The 19409-nt window shown below is 40.0% G+C and overlaps 2 protein-coding genes across 3 annotated transcripts; one reads left to right on the top strand and one right to left on the bottom strand.

Annotated features, from left to right (window-relative positions):
• Positions 1-3931: 3931 nt before the first annotated feature.
• Positions 3932-13193, bottom strand: LOC133004800 (acylamino-acid-releasing enzyme-like). 2 transcript variants are annotated; one of them, XM_061074323.1, is made up of 23 exons: positions 13152-13193; positions 12657-12786; positions 10838-10964; positions 10662-10749; positions 9996-10071; positions 9805-9896; positions 9159-9233; positions 8894-9031; positions 8702-8793; positions 8537-8577; positions 8186-8307; positions 7419-7479; positions 7225-7322; positions 7089-7140; positions 6896-6984; positions 6571-6709; positions 6330-6413; positions 5908-5988; positions 5445-5533; positions 5133-5323; positions 4795-4897; positions 4602-4708; positions 3932-4514 (listed from the first exon to the last, which is right to left on the bottom strand). In XM_061074323.1, exons 1-23 carry the CDS (start codon positions 13161-13163, stop codon positions 4409-4411), a joined length of 2193 nt encoding a protein of 730 aa, XP_060930306.1. In that variant the 5' UTR covers positions 13164-13193; the 3' UTR covers positions 3932-4408. The 2 variants fall into 2 exon arrangements, with proteins under 2 accessions (XP_060930306.1, XP_060930305.1); XM_061074322.1 differs by lacking the exon at positions 13152-13193 and having other exon boundaries at positions 12657-13144.
• Positions 13194-14342: 1149 nt separating this feature from the next.
• On the top strand, positions 14343-19357 carry capza1b (capping actin protein of muscle Z-line subunit alpha 1b). The gene is made up of 10 exons (XM_061074277.1): positions 14343-14387; positions 15905-15968; positions 16076-16127; positions 16358-16421; positions 16513-16719; positions 16808-16887; positions 17245-17323; positions 17427-17498; positions 17659-17721; positions 17859-19357. Exons 1-10 carry the CDS (start codon positions 14349-14351, stop codon positions 17997-17999), a joined length of 861 nt encoding a protein of 286 aa, XP_060930260.1. The 5' UTR covers positions 14343-14348; the 3' UTR covers positions 18000-19357.
• The last annotated feature ends 52 nt before the right edge of the window (positions 19358-19409 follow it).

The following is a 19409-nucleotide window of genomic DNA, read 5'->3' as shown; positions in this document are numbered from 1 at the left end:
CAGGATTCAGATTCTTCTAGTATGCATAAAAATACAATCTACACAATGTGCAGAATAATCAGTGTCTGTTTTTCTAACTCTATTTCTTACATGAGATCTCATTAACTTCTTTTCTATATGTGTAACCATTACCTGGATGCCCTCAGAATACATTGACATGATAGAACAACATCACAGTAACCACTAGTATAACAGTAGAACTTCACTTGCTTGGAAGCCTGCATTTTCAATGTGCTTCACTAAATAATAATGTACAAATTAAAACAAAGTATTTCACATTACTAAGCAAAGGGCTTCTCTGTTTAACACATCCTTTTTCAGTAATATGTAATAACTCATTACTATATCATGTCACTATACTTGACTTAAACATGAGAATATACTCACAGAATATTTATCACTTAATGGCTAAAAATGAAAAACAGTAATGTATATTTCCACAGGTAAACAGTCACACACGCATCTCTTTCCTTTTACTTTATATAGTCAGTAACAGACTGTGATTAAATTCCAAAACACAGGAAGGCTATCAAGCTTTGATACAGAAGTGCAAAAGTTACATACAAAACATAAACAAAAAATGAGAGTGTTTTTCTGACATGTCCAACCACAAATGTAGAAAACAATTTGAAAATAGTATAATAGTATCCAGATATCAGATTAACAATAAATGAGCATGTTGAGAAAACTATCAAAAACAATTCCAAGCAGAAATTAGGTAGTTACAGCAGGTCCATATCCCAAAATGCATAATGTGAACTGAACATCTTGAAACAGTATCCATCACAATAATAGTAAATTAGTCTTCAACAACATTTCTAAGCAGAAATAAGGTGCTTTGCAGGGTTATATCCAAAAACAGCCAGATGAATCTGGTAAAATAAGAACCACCATATTAACAAAAAATGGGCTGACTCATAAACAAGCCAAAAAGAAGGTCTGCAGATGCGTCAGCGAGCAACATACGGAAGAGGCGATGTTGAAGGCTTGAGGTTGAGCGGATGAAATTCACAATGTTCATAACAGTGTCCATGGTGTTTTTCAGATCGCCGCTGAGCTTTGCGCACAGCACCGCCTGATGAATGATGCAGTGTAAAAACTGCATATGCAGGCCACGGCTGCCAACCTGGCCACCAGTAGTTCACTCTACCGGTCATAGCCGGAGCTCCATCCATAACCAGCAAGCAGACTTTTTGAAAATCCAGTTCATGCTCATTAAAAAACGCGACAATCTTTTGAAAGATCACTTCACCTGTAGTGTGTCCCTCCAGCGGAACGAGCCCCAGTAGTTCCTCCCGAAAGCGCACTCAATCATAAAACCTCACATAGATGCACAGCTGGGCCACGTCGGCACAGTCAGTCGATTCATCCACAGCGATAGACATGAACTGCTTTTCGAAGGTTTCCCAAAAGCTTCCCTGCGACATCTGTTGCCAGGGTCTCCAGTCTGCGGAGAGTTGATGTGTCCTAGAGAAGCACTTTTTTAATGGCTGAAGTAACGCTTTCCTTCACTTTTTCGTCAAAAATCATCTCATCGATGACTGCAAGCATGCAGTCTTTAACAGTCTCCGACTCAGTAAAGAGCCTCTTCTGCCTGGTTAGCGTCCAGGCTACTCTCGGAAGGGAAAAAGGGTTTCTTATTCGTGGGGAGTTCCCTTGAACGGAACGCATAGTGCCCCCCTTTTGGCAATAACTTGTACTACTCCTGAGGTTAGGAGCCTTAATTTTATGAGGGTTACTTACCATTGCAAGAAGCATGTATATAATTCTAATCAGGAGGCAGATGAAGCAGTCTGATATCCAGGTTCAAACAGAGCAGATAAAAAAGGGTGTCGAAAAGTCTTTTCAGTGACAAGAAACGGGATGTACTTATGTAGAAGTGAAAGCAAGTGGGAACACATGAAAATGAAAAACTATCATGTGGGCCAAGACAAATTTGTTTTAAATTTCATTTTAAAATATATACCTGGAGAAAAATGTACAATACCCCCCCCCCCCCCAGTGGTGAAGAGAGTAGAATGACTTCATTGATTTCTTACATTTTCTAAATGTTTTAAGACAGGGGTCTTCAACGTTTTTCAGGCCAAGGACCCCCAAACAGGTGGAGAGATGGAGCAGGGACCCCCTACTATATATATTGTATAAAATTGTGTTTTATATTAAACTGGGCCTAGTGCCATGTATAAACATAACTACTCTGATATTGTGCATTCAATACTAAGCTATTCAAATATTACACGGGTTCATATATTCATGTTTTTAATTTAAACATGTGCAAGGTACAGGGTGGCCATGCCACTGCCATTTATAAACATACAGTGGGTACGGAAAGTATTCAGACCCCTTTAAATGTTTCACTCTGTTTCATTGCAGCAATTTGCAAAAATCACAGTACACTCAGCACCCCATCTTGACAGAAAAAAACAGAAATGTAGAAATTTTTGCAAATTTATAAAAAAAGAAAAACTGAAATATCACATGGTCATAAGTATTCAGACCCTTTGCTCAGTATTGAGTAGAATAACCCTTTTGAGCTAGTACAGCCATGAGTCTTCTTGGGAATGATGCAACAAGTTTCACAATTGGATTTGGGGATCCTCTGCCATTCTTCCTTGCAGATCCTCTCCAGTTCATCAGGTTGGATGGTGAACGTTGGTGGACAGCCATTTTCAGGTCTCTCCAGAGATGCTCAATTGGGTTTAGGTCAGGGCTCTGGCTGGGCCAGTCAAGAATGGTCACAGAGTTGTTCCGATGGCACTCCTTTATTATTTTAGCTGTCTGCTTAGGGTCATTGCCTTGTTGGAAGGTGAACCGTCGGCCCAGTCTGAGGTCCAGAGCACTCTGTAAGAGGTTTTCTTCCAGGATATCTCTGTACTTGGCCACATTCATCTTTCCTTCAATTGCAACCAGTCGTCCTGTCCCTGCAGCGGAAAATCACCCCCATAGCATGATGCATCATGTGTTTTTTGGCAAACTCTCTGCGGGTTTTCATATGTCTTGCACTGAGGAGAGGCTTCCGTCGAGGCCACTCTGCCATAAAGCCCCGACTGCTGGAGGGCTGCAGTGATAGTTGACTTTGTGGAACTTTCTCCAATCTCCCTACTGCATCTCTGGAGCTCAGCCACAGTGATCTTTGGGTCCTTCTTTACCTCTCTCACCAAGGCTCTTCTCCCACGATTTCCTAATCAAGTCCAATCAGTTTAATTAAACACAGCTGGACTCCAATGAAGGAGTAGAACCATCTCAAGGAGGATCAGAAGAAAAGGATAGCATGTGAGTTAAATATGAGTGTCACAGTGAAGGGTCTGAATACTTATGACCATGTGATATTTCAGTTTTTCTTTTTTAATAAATTTGCAAAAATTTCTACATTTCTGTTTTTTTCTGTCAAGATGGGGTGCTGAGTGTACTGTAGTTTTTGCAAATTGCTGCAATGAAACAAAGAGTGAAATATTTAAAGGGGTCTGAATACTTTTCGTACGCACGGTACATCTTGCATACAACACTGAGCTATTAAAGTAATTCACAGATTCATGTTTTTATTTTAAACATACATGTAGAAGAGACAGTGAATCCTCAAGCTATCTGTGGATGGCACACATACTCCCACATTAGTGAGATGTCTGACCCTGATGGGTAGCACACAACTTATCTAATCTTGGATGGATGGAGGTTGTCAGGCAGAGAGTAAAATCAGCCTCACAATATGTTGGATGCATGTTAATGTGTATTGAAAGACATTTAAATTCGTAAAAAAAATAAATAAATTATAATTTAAAAAAAAAAAATTGTCGCGACCCCCCTGCAGTACCTCCGCGGACCCCCTGTTGAAGACCTCTGTTTAAGACATGATATAGCACTTCATCTTCTGCCTCAAAGATCACTCCATCAGAGCATTGTTGTGTATCAAAGATTCATCCCACACTGGTAATATTTTCACTATCATTTTTATTAAGTGCACTGAATCAGGAAATCCATGAAACAAAGAGAAAAAGTTATTTTCGTTTTCAAGCAGTAAAAGTGAACAGAGCGATTAACAAATTCCTTTCCCTTGTTAATGGAACCTCTAACACAGAAAACCCCTTCATTTTGTATTTAAAAACAGTAGCAAAAAAATGCAGAATCAAAGTGCCTGTATTCATGTATTGTGATAAAACATTTTTTTTTCACAATTATTGAAAGTAGTTGTGGCAACCATCATCGGACCACAGAGAATACAGGCAAAGTACATGAACATGTAGTGTGTTCTGGTCGGACAGCACATTCAGAGCTTTGGCTTTGGAATGGACCCCACACTGTCTTGAAAACAGAAGCATCATAGCCTTGACACACAGAAGTGTCCTGCTAGCACTTCCTGGCATCAACGACAGCACTAGATCACTACCATACATTTCTCTGTTATTTACTGTCACTGACTTAGGTGTTGAATTATCCATAGAGCGGAGTTCATAAAGCCGTCAGACTCAGCATCCACCTTGGAGAGAGAGTGGTTGTTCCCTTGGTACCACAGCAGCCTAAACAACACACGTTAAAGCACTTGTCAATGCATATCTGAGTACTGTGCGTAATTGGTTATGTCAGACAAGAGACAAGATGCTTACCTGACTGGAACCTGCTTTGCTTTCAGTGCCCTGTAATACTCGATTCCCTGCTTGCTCGGTACACGCTTGTCATCTTCCCCCAGGAGAAGCAGAACCGGGGTCTGTACCTAAGAAAAGAGATCTCCTTAGGTTACTACATTGTGTAACAACGCCAATGAAGTCACATATGCAGTCAAGGTGCAGGAATCCTCACCTGTGTCACGTGTTTAATGGGGGACTTGTTCAACATCTGTTCCCAAACAGTCGGGTCAGGTAAACAGTCTGTGCTGTAGATGAACCCGGCCTCGACCATGCACCTAGTTAAGAAAGTAAAAAATAAATAAATCACGGAATGGTTTTGTTGGGTGTTCATTACTGAAAACATCCTTCCCTTACAACGAGACATACACATGTCCTTCACCACACTCACTTGCTTAGAGCTGCAAAGCCAGAATGTCAGAGGTCACAATGATAAATCACCACACATGTGTAGCTGTGCATGACTGACACAGCCATAAACAATGGGTAACAACATGTGGGGAAGAGACGTACCAGTCTGGGATGTCAGTGCTGCCAATCATCGAAGCCAAATTGATGACAGGGTTGCGAGCCACGCAGGCCTTGTAGAACGCTGGGTACTGGCCGATCAGATGACAGGCAAGGAAACCACCGTGGGAACCTCCTGAAAGTGCCACTCTCTGTGCGTCAAATTCATCACCTTTCAGAACACTTTCCACAGCAAACTGTTTGGAAGCAAAAAGCAGAAAACTTTTAATGAACAGAGGGACAAAAGTAATTTTATGTTACGTTCAGAGCTTTTTAAAAGCCTTATATGGGCTCATTTTTGGTGCTTTTTGTTCTTACATGAACATCTTTGACATCCTGGTTGCCAGCATTGCCGGGTAATGAGAGGATACTGTCCTGGCCATATCCAAGAGAGCCACGATAGTTCACTAGAATAAAAAAATAAAGCAAACGAAAAACACATTATTTTCTATGCATCATGGCTAGATATTATGATGTATTCTTGATCAGATAAAAACACATTTATAAAAAGCCGACAGACTCTAAGTGCAGCTGCTGGTTACAACCTGGGCCTGGGACAAAATCTAAGTTATCGAAGCCAGGATAGTTTTGCATTCGTAAATGTGCTGGCAAAACACCAACCTATAATTGGTTTTGTCTGTGAGCATTGAGCAGAATGTTACTGAAGTATTTGAGAAAATGTATGTGAATAAATGTTAATCTCTGTTAATCTTTGACGCACAGAGTTTTAATTCTATCAGTGGATGTCTGTCTTCTGAGCAGGTGTCAAACATGAACTCACCCAGCAGTACAGCAAAGCCCATCCTGCACAGCACAGAGGACGACAGAAGCCATTCAGCTACAATCACTGAGTGGGGACCCCCTAATGAAAAACAAACAACAATACAGATTGACAGTTATTATTCAAAATTGAGTGTCGTTTTTGCCTTAGTTCTGTGCAGCATGAATGTCACATTTATATTGTAAATGAAAATACTTATATTAAAATATATTAATTGTATAACAGCATTGGAAATCCCTGTTACAAGAGACCATCCTTAGTTGTAAGAGTGTGATTTAACATTTTGCCACTAAAGATACGATTATCATAGCAACCACTGTTGCCTTTGCCAATCTTATCTGTAGAAGTACAAGTAATCTGACTTCATTTTGTTTACAGTCGAAACAAGTAATGGCAACAGAACCATGAAGAGAGGAACCAACCATGAGGAGTGACGATAAGGGGCAACTTCACTCCATCTTTCACCTCCTTTGGTTTGATCAACAAGGCTTCAAACTCAAGGCCAGCTAGAATTAAAAAACTGTTTGTTAGTCTGATTTAATATCACACATATTGCTCTATTTGTTCCCCTCATATATGTGAAACAATTTAAGATAAGACAAAACTGACTAAATCTCATCGGACCATTTGTAAAAAACTAGAAAAAAGAATTTGAAGACTTACAGTATTGACTGTTGTCCTGATCTGGGGGAGGTGTGAAGGTCAAGATCTGCCAGTGAATATCGGGTAACACCTGAGAGTCTTCCAAAGTCACCCACTCAATTTGCTCCTGAGAATCTCTGGCTGGAAGGAAACCAACCCTCTGGACAGAGAAATGACATTGCAATGAGTGATATTCTCCATCTCATGAAGTTTTATTTTTTGCATTGCAAAGCACCCCAACACAATCCACATATGTCATTAATGTAATAACATATTTAATTTATACTCTATATGAAAATATTATTACTGACATAAAGAACATTCTTAGTGAAAACACTGATCCTACCAGACTTGGGGGGTAGTTGGGAGAAGAGAAGCTGACAACCATCAGATCTCTCTCTATAGTCAGCAGACACCAGCTCCCAGCATCACGCTCTGCAGACAGAGGTCATTATCAGAACAGTGCTCTTATAAGTAAATTAATTTGTGGAGACTGTCAGCACAAAATCTGTAAATTAAAAAAGTATCCAGTGACTCACTTGAAGTCAGAGAGGTGACTTTCCCTGTGCTTATATCCACCATCAACAGGTCCTACAAGAGCAAAATGTAAATCAGAAAAAATTGCAATTTGTCCATTGACATAATAACAAGCCACTTCTCTGGAGCTGACTGTACCTTGCGGCTGCGCTGAGGACAAGCTACAAGAACACTCTGACTATCCGCTGACCAGCATTGAAGGGACAACTGAGAGCTGTAGAGACCAGTGAACCCATCTGTAAAGACACACCAATGCAGACAGACATAATAAGGTTAATATTTATAGTAGGAAAGAAAGGGGGACATTGATATTACTCTCAACTTTTCCTCACCTTCTCCAGGTCGCTCTACTACATCCACCACCACTGAGGTTTTCTTGGTATACCAGTCATACTAGAAATAATTTGCAAACACAAAGTAAGCATCTGGAGCAAATCGAATGTACAGCTGCAACAACTTATGTCAACAGAATAGAAAAGCACAAGATGGAAAATTACGTGTAACTACAATCTTCAGTGAAGACAGTGCCATTTGTAAAGAAGGGAAAGTAGATGCACCTGGCACCGACCGTACAGACCTGCTATTATCATCTGTCCTGAGAATCTGACAAGTTCACTTTAAGTTCCTCTATTCGCACCTGCCATCTACTGTGACCACTAGTGATCTGATCTCACTTCCCCTCTATGTATATATTAATGAATATGTACGTCATTTTTGTTTGCAACAACGCTGTTTTTACCAAGTCTGATTTTGCATATGTTTCCACTGTATACGTGTTTGTGTGTGACTGAGAGCAAATGAGAGGTGGATAAGGAAGAGAGAGATAAGTATGCACAGAAATATGTCTGTACTGTATGTACTGTGTGTACTAATGAAAGATGTAAAATACTTTTGATTAATTGTGAAACTGTAGCTATTCAAAGGACGTCATCTGAGTGGGTGGTTTTTCATAAATGGTCAGGGACATATTTGCATTCAGATGTGGCCCAGACCACCTTGGGTGCATTCAGACCTGTACTAGTGATCAGATCACTCAGGATGAATGTAATAACAGATCTGAACGGGGAACGTGGGGAAAAGAGGCTTCTTTCTGTCTCACCATACAGAGCTTGCTGCACTGCATATGTGGGCCATAGACAGAACATTCCAAGTAGACAATTCGACACTGGTCTGGACTCAGCCTGGGGGAATACACTGCACTGGTGCCTGATGACAGCTGCTCTGATGGACATAAACAGACACATGTGAACATCCGCAATCAGTAGCTATAATAACTTTACACTAGACAAGCTGTTAGGTGTGAAATACATTAATATGTGTCAAATTCAGTTGTGAAAACCTTGCCTTCACGCAGAACTCTTGCTTGTCATCATACCATAAATAACCTGGTTGATGATTATTAAATAGGAACTATAGACTTAAATGATAGAAGGAGCAAACTCCAACTTACCACATCTCCCCCCAGTGAGGTCCACATAAAATAAAGATGACCTGACAGAGAAGGGGGAAACATTACTGAAGAGCAGTATCAGCCTGTGAGCCTTACAAAGATATACAGTTCTCACAGTCCAGCTTTAATTTGAACGTTTCTCTGACATGTGTAAACAGTAATCACCTCCTGTTGGGGCAGAACTTGAGGCCAAGTCTGAAAGGCTCATGCCACCAGCCTACAAACACCACACCTGTGTCACCTGGAGCCCAAAATGCCTGCAGAGACCGAGATAGCGAAAGAAAAAGACTATAATGACTACAAATAGAAAAAAGGGTTAAAACAACACTCATCCTTGCCAGGGACAGTTGAACAAACCTGTCCAGGTGAGATATTTTCAGGCACACTTTCCAGCACAGAGACGTTGTCGCCCTCGATGTCCAAAACGCAAAGCACCGGGCAGTTCTTACCAACCAGTGCTTCTCCCCAGTCCTCACGGAAGACAAACTGCTCTCCCTGCAGGAATGTTTTTTTATAAACCAATTCAAACTACAGACAATTGACATGGGAATGTAAAATTAAACCTTTGATGGGTGAAAATGTTTTACATTTTTTGAAATTTGAAAGTGTTCATTTTAATTACTTTTACAGTCTCCTTTTTCTCCTCTCTCATTGTTTCCTCCTCGTCCCCAATAGAAGACAGCTCTGGTGACACAGTCTACAAGCAGAAAAGGAGACAGAATAATGAGCAATGAAAAAATACTGAATCATATACAGAAAACATGCTCCACTGTTCTGACGTCCACATTCCATCAAGGCATGTGGAGGTATTTAATTTTTTAAAGGTGAAAATACTTGGGATGCATTCAACATGAAAACATTTCAACATGCACCGGTTTGCAGAGTCGTTTAACAATAATCTTCCTCTCAATGGCATGCAACAACTATTGAGATATATCTGCTCCATTGTGTTGAGTTGGAATCTGCTGAAGTCAACAGTCTACTGACTTAGTGATTCAGGATCTGCAAGAAAGGTTTTTTTGTTTTTTATCCCCAACTTGGATTCTTGGTTTAATTCTTTACAGAAACTCACTGATTAGCTGGAGACTTGTATCTACACTGTGCAATGAGGCAGTCAAGTAACCATGGTTCGACTATTAAAAGTTTGTTATGTTTTTACAGTACTGAACACATTGACACATTGAGGGGGAAAGCAACATGGTTGAAACTCTTTGATTGTAGAGCACAGTGCAGCAGCGTTTTGTGTGACTCAGTTTGTGCCGACAGACCTGAAAGAAGGATTCAGCCTTGGGCCTCTTTTTCTCCGCCACATACAGCAGGTGGGTCTCAGAGTGGGACCAAACCAAGCAGCCAAATTGCTCTAGGGATGCAAACAATTGTGTGATTAACACCTGCACTGGCACATGTAAAAAGTCAAGTATCATAGAAACTTATTAACAGAAAAATTCTGATGTCTCACCGTCTTCATAGACTTTGCCATGTTTTTTTAGGGCTGTTAGATCGATGCTCTTCATCTTGATGTTTTTACTCCAGATCTGCAGGGTCACACAGACGTCAGGAGAAGATAGCAAAGTCAGGTGATGTTTTTTAATTACAGGCTATATGTGGAAAATATAGCAGACAGAGATTAATGAGAACCATACAGGGGATATAAAAAAGTAAAGGGCAAAATCTGCAACTAAGTTGGTTTTAGATTGGAAAAGTGACAGACACTCACTCCGGGTCAAAGAGCTTTCACTTGTCAGTAAATTCACGTTTCAATAGGAGATAGCTGCATCGCTTCCATGTTATATGAACCACTGACTGCCAATCTTATCAGATATTATTGCTACACTAGACAAATATGACACAGCTTTTTAATGGTTTTAAGTGTGTCCTCTATTCTATAATATTATAAATATCATTATTTTTAAATACGTATTTTTGATAGCTTGCATATGACCCACTGACTCCAAACCAACACTGAATTGTATCGATGTCGTAAACCGACAGGACATGTGTCTTTTGCTTTAATGTTGTGCTCCTGATATTTGAATATCAATATAAAAATATACATATCTTGTGTCTACTGAATCCCAACAAAGGATAACTGGATTATAGTATTAGGAGAAGGATGACCACACACCTCCAGAAACTGTTTGTCCTCCGCTTTGATTTTACACTCTCTTACAACAGCCTTCATATCACCTGACGGGGAATCCTTGCTCAACAACCTGACAGGAGGAAAACATTGATGAGAAACAGGTCGAGGGGAACACTTCCATCTCCACTCCAGGTAAAAGGACAAAGTGTTGTACGTACTCTCCTTTAATCTCAGTGCAGTTTCCTGAAGCTCCAGAGAAGACCACTGATTTATCATCGTGGAATACAATGTACTGCCGGCAAAACTTCACATTCTCATTCCTCTCCAGGTCACGTTGGCTCCACTCTGCAGAGGAGAGAAACAAATACAATCATTTTCAAAAAAAAGAGCCCACACAAAGACCTGGGGAGCGTTCAAATATTCCATTCAAGTTAGGAAAGGTCCTAACTGAGTTAAATAATCCGGAAGTATTTCAGAAGCTGCTGAAATAAGAACTGCTTGAATTCTTTAAATGATAAGGAAAGGAGCTTCAATGCATCCCAACTCATCTCCTCAAGCATAGGACACACCGGACCTTCCTTGAAGAAAGGAGCAGAGAAAATGCCATCACACCATTTTTGCAGCAACAACATTTAAAGCAAGTCTCTGTCACATCTGTCAAGTCAGGTGTCACAATGAACAACCAGCACATTGAACTTTTAGTTCACAATATCATCATCAGAACTAAATATAACTATAAATATAATAATCCGAACTAAATAGTAATATAAATATTATCATCTAAACTAAGTTAAGTTAAAATATAGTTATATATCACGCTGGAGAAATATTTCCACTTCTATAAGCTTTTCTGCACGTATATTGCTCACATGATCATATTATTTCAACATTTCAGTCGCGTTTGTTTCGCTTTAATTTCCAAGGAAATCTATTTGTTCCTTTAATTAAACTGAAAACTTCACATTTTCATTTTGAGAAACAGTTTCTCGGGACGTGTCATTCTGTTGTGGACAGGAAACTTTACCGTAACTGTGTGTGTGCACTGCACAAAGTACCCTGCAGTCTGTGAAACTTGTATAACAAATTTGAGATTTTATTTTTTGTAACTGGCTGTAAGTGGAGTTTCTCTGCACCGTGAGTCTCCTTTCCTAACTCCTTCCGACTTCTCCTTCACATCCTGATGATTGTGACTAGGGTTGAAAAGGGGCGGAAAGTTTCCATGGGAATTTTAGCTCGGGAATTTTGAAAAAAAAACAAAACTTCACAAATTAATTAATTAATAAAAACATCATTCAAAACTCTATTTTAAAGATGTATGGAATGCAGCACACACTGCACGTTGAATTTCAACCCTCCACTGTGCATTCTTCCATCACATGCACAGATAACTCCCAGCATCCTGCACACTACAGCAGGGCTATTGAGGCCTGCTGTAGTGTGCAGGACTAGTCAGGTAAGTTTCTATGATATTACTTGGGAAAATATTTTAGCATGCTGATTGAGGATTGTTCATCTGTTCATCTAGCCTATTTCCATTCATTTATCGATCAATTGTAAAATATGTTTACAGATGATTCCAATTGTTTGGCTAACTATTTATATCTCTGGCATTGCATTAGTGTTTTTTTACAAACTTTTTTCTCATCTTATTCTACAGAACAAAGCTCCGTGCACTATCTCATGTGTGGAGACATTTCACCCCATCCAATGTAGAAGGAGAGGCTGTGTAAATTTGCAAATACTGTGCAAAGACCTATGTTAAGAATGACACAAAGATGCAGAAGCATATAGTCAAGTGCCCAAAGTTTCCTCAGGGCTCAAATCAGCCTATGACAAAACAAAATGTTTATATTTATGTCTGTATATGACAAGGTAAATATAGTTAGTATAAATTACCCACAACATTTCCAGTTTATTCCCGTTAATTCCCGTATATTCCTGTTAATTCCCATGGAAAGTTTCCAACTTTGAATATTCCCGGATTTTTGCAACCCTAATTGTGACAAATTGTGTTGGGTGTGGTACACACACACGCACCTGTGTAGATGTTGCTGTATTTGCCTCCATACTGGGAGGTGACGACAGGTCCCACGTCGGCTCTGGTCAGCGAAGGGAAGCGGCTGATCTCCCGGTAGAGTCGGGCTATTTCCTCCGGGTTGCTCATCACCTGACAACACGCAGCAGACAAACTCACAGCACGTCCCGGTGACACAAACCGTCTCACAGCGAACAACACCTGAGTCATGTTCTAGCCGGGAAGCTAGGCGGCTAACTCGGCTAGTTTACCACCAACAACACTGGAGTGTGTGACACATTAGCGTTAGTACGAGCAGGAACTTCCCATTGCAGCTGTCAGGAACCAACCGGGACAGAGTCCTCCTGCTAGCCCTACTAGCCCGCTTGCTAAGTGAGCTGGTGTCAAAACACGTAGCAAGTAACTAATGCAATTTGTACATTTACGCATTTACAGTTAAAGTTGATTCTGTCGTTGTGTTTTTATCCCTTCAAACAGTCAGTTAAGTTGAATCTTACATGTGACGCCATGACAGTGACGCTGCTCCACGGTTGACAGCACAGAACACAATGGACACAGGAGCTCTAACATCAAGCTAACCCAGAAAAAACATGTTATTACTTCCGTTAACTTTCAAGATAAAATAAAATCTGAATTTTGCAGGGCTAGAATGGGCCAAAACCAAAATCAAGGAATATGTTAACGATTAATGGGGAACGAATTTATCGCCTCAAGCTGTCTAGAGCAGCTAAAAATATGTTTAATAAGAGTTAATGAATACCAGTAATATATACACATGCTTTTATTTTGTAGGAAAACAACCACCGCGACGCCCCAAAAAGGAAGAAGGAAGTATAAACAACCCGAGCTCTACCGCCCCCTTGCGTTGTAATTAAGTGTCTATTGAGTCAGTGCAGGAAGTGAAATTCACCTGCAGTTGTCCAGGTTCCTGTCCCGTCCTGTCCAGTCCTTTCCAGCCCTGTCCAGTCCTGTCTTGGTTCTGCCAATCCTGTTCTCTCCTGTCCAGTTCTGCCTTGTCCTGTCCTCTCCAGTCCAGTCATGTCCTGGCCAGGTTCTGCCAATCCTCTCCAGTCCTGTCCTGTCCTGCCCAGTCCTTTCTTGTCTTCATTTTACTCAAACATGTAAATAAAAAACTAAATGTACAAACAAGTGGGAAATAAAATTCCCACTTGCAAATTCCCATTTAATTTAATCGGATTAGCTAACCCTAAATAATAATGTTATTTATGTTTTCATAAAACATTTAATCACCTTAAATCAACATCTGTTAAGTATATAATGCACATTGAGTTGCTGTGACCAAAACCGAAATTAATTGAAATTCTAAACATAAAAACATAAATAAAACAGACTCTGATCTGAAACTTACCATAAAGATGGCGATTTAGAAAGGATATATCTACAAACAGATACATTTCAAAGACATTTTGTCAATATATATTTCTAAACAGATGTATTTCATAGTTATTTTGAAAATAAATATTTCGAAACACATATTTCATAGTTATTTTGTAAATATATATTCTTAAACAGTTTCATTTGATATACATTTGTAAAGATATATTTTTAAACAAATATATTTTAAAGTTATTTATTTTTGTAAAGATATATTTCTAAACAAAATCCTCATGTGACTGAACCGCCGCAATGGTTTTGTCAGTCAGCTGGGGTGGGTGGGGTCACAAAGAGCCAAGATGGCCGACTTCGAGGATCCGCTGTCGGAGGAGGAGAAGGTTTGGAGACTGTTTTATTCTTTATTCTGAGACATTTCTTCTCCTTCGTAGAGATCTGTCAGTGCTGAACGTTCCCACGAGTCAAGGGTTCATTTTTGGGAGGAGACCGCCAGTTTCTGGTCACGCATCGGAATGATAAACTTGCTCGTTTAAAGCTACGCTCAGCTAACTAGCCGATGCTAGTCAAAGCTAGCGGCTGAACACAGATCCGTCACTTCTATTGACAACTTTCTAACCACCCGTTACTGTACGTGCAGACACGGATGTGCCGATGCTTCTCCCAAGGTCTCTTGTTCACAGTAATCTGCAATAAACGCAGGGGGGAGGGGGGTGGGGGGACGTTTTCCTCCCGTACTCCGTTAAGCTAGCGTTAGCGGCTAACGTCACTCGGCTGTGGGTTTCTGGGTCAAACAGATACAGTTGCAGCTCAAATGCTCCATCGCCTCACATGGGCCGAGACCGGGAGACACGGGTGTGTGTGTGTGTGTGTGCGGATTAGATGGAGCCTGGTCGGAGCTGGAGGGAAGGTTCACTTTATTAGGAACGATATTTTGGACATTAAATAAATGTTACTTTGTATAAATATGGGTAAAAAGTGAGTAAATAAGAAGTATACAGTGAGTAAATATATACTGGTTTCCTATTTTTTATTGCTCTCCTATATATGTTGTAATTATTGCGTTTTTATGTTTCTATTCTATCTTCTATCTAGTCTATCTACTTGGCAATAAAATACTTCTGATTCTGTCTCTGCTTGTGAAGGTGGACACAGACACTAATGTCATTTTTTTATGAGCCCTAGAAGGACATCATCTTCCCCTGATAACACCCAGAGGCGTTTTATTTATTAACCCTTATGGTTTGATTGTATGTTAAAGACGAGCCCTGTGGATTCCACAGTGTATACAATGCGTTGATGTTTATAGAAGCTGTAATTACAATATATATATGTTATTATTTCTTTTTAAAACATGCTAGTTGTGTCATTGTTGACCGACATTCTTTAAACTGAGATGAAATTGTCATTTCTGTTTGTCGGTTGAAAGGTAATAATTTGCCCAACATAATTTTTAGCAAAAGCAATATAACAGAAGTGCAATAATTGTGTTAATGTAATGCTCATGTGTTAATGCTTTGTGCAAACGCAATGATTAAGTATTGCAAAATTGGTTAACCGCAGATGCTATTTATCTAGCCATCTGTTTTCTGTGGTCTGTTATTCTCTGTTCTTTAAATATCGCTCATGATGCAAACCAAAAGGTTAAACTAAAACTGCAAAACTTAACCTGCATCTTAGTACCAGATATAGCAATACAACAAGGCCACAACAAATTTACTAAGGAGGTAAAACGTTTTTTCCCAACTTCCTTGACCTGTGCAAGTGAGATTATAGATTTGTTTTGCACGTTAAACATTGAAAATCCAATTAATTGCAGGCATAGGTCCGTAGTGTTTCTCTATTGTACTGGTAATCATAATTGCTGAATTGATTAGTTGCATTGAATCTTTCTCCAAAGGTTCGCATAGCGGCCAACTTTGTGACACATGCCCCCCCAGGAGAGTTCAATGAGGTCTTCAATGGTAAGGAAAGAGCAGCTGTGGCAAACATTTTGCCTCTGATACTGACAGATTATTGTTTTTTGTCTCTGAAGAGTCCTTTCATTAACAGTTTCTTTTTGTCTTGCTAGATGTGCGGCTTCTTCTCAATAATGACAACCTCCTTAGGGAGGGAGCTTCACAGTAAGTCAGATTCATTTACAAGTTACATACAAGCTAAATATATTAGTATTTTACACAGAATCTACACTGTTTAAAACACTCGAGCCCCTAGGGGGGGAGTATACATTGAGATGCATTATATGTTGGTGATACAAACAGGGTCAGTGTTCTCAGAATTGTCTCCAGAAAACATGCATTGGAATATCTATGATGTCAGATAATGATTATTTGTTCCCATTCTGTTTCTCTAGCTCCTTTGCTCAGTACAACATGGATCAGTTTACTCCCGCTAAGCTGGAGGGCTACGATGAGCCGGTAGGTTTCATCCTGAAATCTTTTCTATTTATTTCAGAAGAGCAAGTGTCTGAGCCACACGTCCTCATTCTTCCCTCTCCCTTCTTTTTAGGTCCTGATCACAGAGCATGGCGACTTGGGTCAGGGGCGTTTTCTGGACCCCCGTAACTGTTTGTCTTTCCGCTTCGACCACCTAAGAAAAGAGGTGAGCGACGTGGAGCCGTATGAAGGAGATATGACCCTGAGAAGCTGGAGAGATGGCTGTGATACTGCCCTTAGTGCCTACGTCAAAGAGCACTATCCCACTGGAGTCTCCACGGTAAGGTGCACAAAAATGGTGATTTAAAAAAAAAGGTAAATTAGCCAATGTAGACTGCATTTTTACCCATATCATGTGTGTGTTGCAGGTATATGGAAAAACAGTCGATGGTCAGCAAACTATCATAGCCTGCATTGAGGGACACCAGTTTCAACCGAAAAACTTCTGGTAGGTGGACCGTCGCGCAAACACAATTTCATAAACCTACCTGAATATGTGTATCCTACTAATGCAAGACAAATTTCAAATGAGATTCTGACAATAAGATCTAATCTAATACACAAAATATTATTAATCATAGTGTATTAGATTAGATTTTATTGTCAGAATCTCATTTGAAATTTGTCTTGCATCCCCATTGCCTCACATAAAGACAAACATAATTACACCACAGAACAAAACAGGTTTCTGTATATATGTCTTTAGACACGGTCAACGTGAAATAAATGCTCTCAGTTTAATAGTCTCAGTCCTGATGCTGCCGTCTGATTGTAAGAGTCACGTCACTTAATTTCCCTAACACAGGAATGGTCGCTGTAGGTCAGAGTGGAAGCTTACCATTGGCCAGTCCACTGCTCAGGTGGTGGGAGTTTTGAAAATCCAGGTACATTCAATTTATCGTGCTCATCTGCATAAACAATATCAAGGCAAGAAGAATATTGATTGAAAAACACCATCTTACTTACAAAGTTCTTCCCTGTTTCCAGGTTCACTATTATGAAGATGGAAATGTGCAGCTGGTTAGTCATAAGGAGGTAGAAGAATCAATACCAGTGACTGTAAGTAGATAAACCCGTCAACACAAACACACCTGTGCAGTTCTTCAGCATTTCACACATAGGAGCAGTCCTGCTGTGTCATCTCAGGTTATATTCAAAGGAGTTCATCCATCTGTGCTGTAGATTTAAGACGATGATTACTTGTGTGTTTTTGAAACAGAATGAAAGCCAGACAGCCAAGGAATTTGTTGACATTATCGAGAACGCCGAAAATGACTACCAGGTAAGCTACCTTTTATTCATTCTGCATTTTATATTCTAGCATTTAAACTCTGTTCTACAGTTATTAAAACAGTCATAAAGAAAAAAATATTTAAATAAGAAAATGTATTCATGGTTTCCTCCACTTTGTGTCCTCAGACTGCAATCAGTGAGAACTACCAGACCATGTCTGACACAACTTTTAAAGCCCTGCGTCGCCAGCTGCCTGTCACACGCACTAAGATCGACTGGAATAAGATCCTAAGTTACAAAATTGGCAAGGAGATGCAGAACGCCTAGTGGAAGGTCAGGGACTGACCAGGGAGACGCACGCTGCGCTTGTCCCACAACCCAACTACACGTGCGCAAGGACTAACCAAAGCAATGTCAGTATGGGGCAAGGATTTAATAATAAAAAACAGACAAAAAAATAATAACTGAAGATTTGCAGACTGTTAGGCACAGGTATCTGTCTGCGGTAAAGAAGTTGCAGTGTGGAGATAGATGGTTTGGAGAAAGTGGTTACTTGAGGATGTGTGGTGTGAGAGAGTTGCGTTAGGTCAGTGTGCAGGACTGTGCTCAGGACTGCTACATTAGAGGAGTGAATCTTCCTTCGGCCATTTAAGGAATCCCAGGCCTCCCCACTTCATGTGTCAGTGGTTACATTACTCCTTCTTTATCAAACTGTTGCAGAACTGTGATCATAGTTGAGATATCAGCCCACACGGACAAAAAAAAACGAACTGCACAAGGCAGCTGATGAGAGAAATTAAGCACATCATTACATATCAAGAGTTGGATTTTGGAATAAAACATTGATTTTGTGAAACTTTTCCTTAAAGAATTGGGATACTAGTACATCAGAAAAATTTGGCACAAAATGAATTGCAGTCATCTGACTTTAACTGGTACTGACAGAACTTAGTTTTACATCGCTGCAGGATTGCCAGTTTTTTTTTTCCATCTGATTACATTTAGAAGTAGCACGATTCTCAGCATAGCTCTGTTCCTGCACTGTTGACCTCTGATGTCCGTCGGTGTCCCAGGGCTGAGGGAATGTGTATTTACTTTCTGTGTTGTGTCACTGATGTATGTGTCTCCACCAATGCGAACTATGATGACTGAAATAAGATAAATCACCCTCTACGCTGCTGCATCTATAATGCATTCTCTGGTCTCTTACTTTGACAAACACCACCTCCACTGCTGTACAGCGTTTCCTTTGTGAAAGGAGAAACATGCTTATAATAACCAAGATTTATTTGCCAAAATCTCTTTCCTATGGTAAAGAACTCCATCCTCCCACCCATGTATGCAAATTTCTATTTTAATATGCTGGTTTTTGTTGGAGTCTTATAATATTATTGCACTCTGAACTGTAACAAACTGTGTATTGGTCAATGCCAAGTGAATGCAAAGCTGTTGCCATGTAAGGCAAGATCATATACACTGTATACGTTACATGACTTCTGGAAGGCCACATCATTCTGTATGTGTTACACAACTTCTAAGTAGGCTGACTCTGGATCAGTTACATGTTATCTAGACTGTGCCGTGTTCAACCCTCACACAATACTACAACTGTGTGCCGATCAGTTATTAAGCTCAAGACTGTACTGCCCCGTTCTGCTGTACAAATAAATGGATTGAACAGCTTGGCTAGATTGTTGTTTTGATGTTAATGGAGTCGCATGCACATCGCATTACCTG

This window comes from Limanda limanda, chromosome 7 (assembly GCF_963576545.1).
Source record: "Limanda limanda chromosome 7, fLimLim1.1, whole genome shotgun sequence".
NCBI lineage: Eukaryota > Metazoa > Chordata > Actinopteri > Pleuronectiformes > Pleuronectidae > Limanda > Limanda limanda.
This window is presented reverse-complemented; position numbering and strand designations above follow the sequence as displayed.